Genomic DNA, 4,411 nt, shown 5'->3' on the forward strand with positions numbered 1-4,411 from the left:
ACTGGGGGAAAAGACCTTGGCTATTCACCCTATCCATACCCCTCATGGTTTTATAAACATCTATAAGGTCACCCCTCAGCCTCCGACGCTCCGGGGAAAACAGCCCCAGCCTCTCCCTGTAGCTCAAACCCTCCAACATCCTTGTAAATCTTTTCTGAACCCTTTCAAGTTTAACAACATCCTTCCTATAGCAGGGAGACCGGGATTGATTCCAAAAGTGGCCCTAACCAATGTCCTGTACAGCCGCAACATGACCCTCCCAACTCCTGTACTCAATGCACTGACCCATAAAGGCAAGCGTACCAAACACCGTCTTCACCGCCCTGTCTACCTGCGACTCCACTTTCAAGGAACTATGTCCCTGCACTCCCCAAGGTCACTCTGTTCAGCGACACTCCCCCAGGACCTTCCCATTAAGTGTATAAGTCCTGCTCTGATGTGCCTTTCCCCAAAACGCAGCACCTCACATTGATCTAAATTAAACTTCATCTGCCCCTCCTCGGCCCCATCTGTAACCACCTTCGCTGCCTGCCAAGCCTGGTGTTGTCTGTAAACGACACCCCGTAGGTTCACGTCCACAACACAACCCCTCCCCAACCATCTCCGTCTTCCCCCGCCCATCATCATCACCGCTGCCAACAACACCTTAACCGGCACCATCCCGCCACCCTCACCGTCGTGTTCGATGCCGCGGGGTGCAGCCTCTGATTCGTTGGGCCTTGCGGGCATCAGAACCCACTGGGCCGTGCCCCCGAAGGTCGCGGGGCGTCAGTGGCGGGGAGGGTGGTGGATGTTTGGGAGGGGAGCGGGCGTTTACGTTCCCTGTCTGGCCGGGGATGGTGGCTCGCTCCCCTCGAGGATGTTGCGTCTCGCAGCCTCTTCTCGGTGTTAACCCCGTTTTCCACCCCCCCCTCCCCCACGCAGGGTGATGTGGCGAGACTGGGTGACCACGCGGGCGCTGCTTGTCCAGCTGATGGGCTGCAGGGCCTACTCGGGCCTGGTCGACTTCGACGAGCACTTGGACGACATCCACCGGGATTGGGCCAATGCCCCCATCAACAAGAGGATCGGGGCCCTCTCCCCCACCGCCAACGGCAGTGCCTGAACGCAGACACCCCCCCCCTTGCCCCCTCCCTTCCCCTTCCTGCCAAGAACACCACCACCCCCCCCCTCCCCCCCGCCACCCCTGCAACTCATACCCCCCCTGGGAAGCAGGGGGCTCAGACACTGCGGGAGGTAGAGCTGGAGGGTGGGGTTTGCAGGTCTGTAAAGTGGATGTGCCTCCTCCCCCACCAAACAAAGGGCCAACAGCACCGTCTGCCCACCGTCTCTCCCATTCTCTCTCTCTCTCTTTCTCTCTCTCTTGTCTCTCTCACTCTCTCTCTGTGCAAGGGTTAAGAATAAAAATGCCGCTGTTTGTAACCTGGGCCAATGCAGGTGTTTGTTCTCGTTTGCTCTTCCCGAGCCTGGCTCGGGGTTCACCCCCCCCCCCCCCCCCCCCCCCTTCCCGTCCCACACACACCACCCCCCCCCCCCCCCCCCCCCCCGTCGGTGCGTTCCTACTCTGCAACGTTTGGAGAGACACATATGCACACGTGCACTCATGCACACCCTCACGCACACACACGTACACACTCACGCGCACTCTCTCTCACGCTCGCGCACACACACACACTCACGTGCACTCACTCGTGCATGCACACACATGCTCACATACACACCCATAAATGTGCACTCTCACATGCACTTTCATGCAAACACGCACTTGCACACACATGGGCACTCTCACTCATGCGCTCATGCACATGTGCACTCACACATGTATGCACACGCACGCATACACATGCACGTGCACTCACACGCATACATGCACACACATATGCTCATGCATGCACTCACACATATGTTCACATATGCACTCATGCACTCGCACACGCACGTAATCTCACACGCGCACTGGTGCACTCAAACACTCACATGTGCACACTCACACAGGCATGCACGCACATGCACTCTCTCACACGCGTGCACGCACACACACAGTCGAAATGCATTCTCGCACAGACATGCTGGGTGCAGTCACACAGTAAGGATAAACAAGGGAAACACACGCAGGGAAAACTGCAGTTTGTCTTCAGTTGTTGACACCGGGACTGTGCGTTCATTTTCCATCAGCTCATTTTAATTAAATATTTATTCGCTCACTGTATATCAACGCCCGTGGCTAGGCTCCCAGTGTTCGCTGCCCGTCCCTAATTGCCCTCAAGTAGCAGTGAACCGCTGCAGTCTGTGTGCTGTAGGGTAGCCCCACAATGATTCGGGCGTGTGCTGGGAGGGGGAGCTTGCAGGGGGCTGGTATTCCCATGTTTCTGCTTCCCCCTTGTCCTCCTGGATGGTAGAGGGGCAGTGGGGGTTTGGAAAGTGCTGTCTGAGGGGGCAGCACAGCGGGGGAATGCAGGGTTACAGTGATAGGGTAGGGGAAGGGTCGGGATGCTGTTTGAAGGGTCAGTACAGACTCGATGGGCCGAATGGAAGGATTCTATGAGTCGTTCGATAGGTAAAGGCAGTCTGCCTTGTGCACCAGGCTCATTAATGACCTCTAATGTGTCCTCAGAGATGATCAGCAGTTACATCCGAGAGAGTGTGTGTGTGTTAGAGAGAGAGAGAGAGACAGACTGGTGCATTTCCCTCCCAGTCTGGGGATAGAGCTTGTAGATATTTTCAAGCTGATCACTGGGGATGAGGTAATGTGCAAACGGTCCATTCAGAATATCCATCGAAGATTGATGCTTTCCCTCAAGGGAGGACAGTCTTTCAGGTGAAGCCCTAGCTCCTGATGTACACTAGCCAGACTCGGAGCCAGGCTAGAGACTGTTTGGCACAGAGAGAGAGAGCTGCGAGAGAAAGAGACCTGTTATACAAAACGACGGAGCACAGGAGAGAGGTCGAGCAGGGGAAACAAGCGTGATAGAGAGAGCGAGAGAGGGGCAGAGAAATTGACTGGGGAAAACAAGTATGATAGAGTGAGAGAGGGAGAAAGTGGGTAGGGGGAAACGAGTGTGATAGAGCGAGAGAGAGGGAGAGACAGAGAAATTAAGTAGGGGAAAGCGAGTCATAGAGAGAGAGACCGAGAAAGTGGGTAGGGGACAACAAGTGTGATAGGGAGAACGAGAGACAGACAGAGGGAGAGAAACGATTACGACGGGGAGAGACTGAGAACTGTCACACGAGCCGACAGAGTGTCAGAAGCGGTGGGGAGGACAGAGCGAAAGAAAGGGAGAGTGAGCCAGACAGGACGGGGAAGGTGAGAGAGAGGAGTGGGAGGTGAGGGGATAGCCAGACGGCGATCATGAGGACGTGAGGCCGGGGGCGCGCAGGAGAGAAGTTGAGAGGGGGGGTGGGGGGGGGGGTTTCAGAAAGGCGACAGACGGTGAGGCGACAGAGGGCGGGAAACGGCCATGTCCCGGGAGGCACCTCCCCCTCCCTCCGACATTCCCCGAAACCTCAGCTACATCTCGGGCCTCTACGAGAGAGCCTTCTACGCATCGCAGAGGCCTAGCGCTCAGGAGGAGGAGGATGAAGAAGAGGAAGCGGAGGAGGAGGAGAGGAGGGGCAGGCTGATGGCAACGAGCCGAGGCAGCAGGAGGAGGAAGAGAAGTCCCAGGGCTCGCTCGCTCCCAGCTAGGCCCGAAGCCTGCCACAGCAGGAGCCCCGACTCCCGCAAAAGGGTACGCTTTGCCGACTCGCTGGGCCTGGAACTGGCCTCCGTCCGTAGCTACAGCCGCTGGGAGGCTCCACGGGTCCCCGGACACGTGCAGGCCCAGGTCCAGAAGGACGCCATCCGCCATTTCCAGAGCCACTGCGGAGGGCTGACCTTCAAGGTGAGGAGGAGGGGAGGGGATGGTGGTGTGTTGGGGGGGGGGGGGGCGCGGTTGGTGGTCGGGGGAAACGCGTGGGTTGTCCCCGTTCGGCCTCGCGCAAGAGTTGAGAGAAACGGGCAGGTGTAGGCCATTTGGCCCCTCGGGCCTACTCCGATGGCCGACAGCCCACGGGCCGTCTACCATAGGCAGGGTGGAGAATCCCGACAGTGAGGAGGCAGATCATTCAGCCTGTCAAGTCTGCACTGACCCCACGGAAGGGCGTCCCAACCCCACCCACCCTAACCCTGTAACCCCGCATTTCCCATGGCTAACCCACACATCCCTGGGCACTATGGGTAATTTCCCATGGCTAACCCACACATCCCTGGGCACTATGGGTAAATTCCCATGGCTAACCCGCACATCCCTGGGCACTATGGGTAATTTCCCATGGCTAACCCACCCTAACCTGCACATCCCTGGGCACTATGGGTAATTTCCCATGGCTAACCCACCCTAACCCGCACATCCCTGGGCACTATGGGTAATTT

At 57.6% G+C, this 4,411-nt stretch overlaps 2 protein-coding genes across 2 annotated transcripts in view; both read left to right on the top strand.

Moving 5' to 3' along the window:
- The window catches only part of LOC109926633 (ER membrane protein complex subunit 9-like), a 13,062-nt gene extending 11,640 nt beyond the window's left edge, over window positions 1–1,422 (top strand). The window contains exon 6 of the mRNA XM_048619314.1: window positions 925–1,422. Coding sequence (XP_048475271.1) covers window positions 925–1,105 — 181 coding nt within the window. The 3' untranslated portion in view covers window positions 1,106–1,422. The remainder of the gene's footprint in view (window positions 1–924) is intronic.
- Window positions 1,423–3,357: 1,935 nt separating this feature from the next.
- The window catches only part of LOC125487505 (protein phosphatase 1 regulatory subunit 3E-like), a 2,713-nt gene continuing 1,659 nt past the window's right edge, over window positions 3,358–4,411 (top strand). Inside the window, exon 1 of the mRNA XM_048619109.1 lies at window positions 3,358–3,881. Within this exon, the coding sequence (XP_048475066.1) occupies window positions 3,459–3,881 (423 nt within the window). The 5' untranslated portion in view covers window positions 3,358–3,458. The remainder of the gene's footprint in view (window positions 3,882–4,411) is intronic.

The sequence above is a fragment of the Rhincodon typus genome, chromosome 42, assembly GCF_021869965.1.
Source record: "Rhincodon typus isolate 14 chromosome 42, sRhiTyp1.1, whole genome shotgun sequence".
Taxonomy (NCBI): Eukaryota; Metazoa; Chordata; class Chondrichthyes; order Orectolobiformes; family Rhincodontidae; genus Rhincodon; species Rhincodon typus.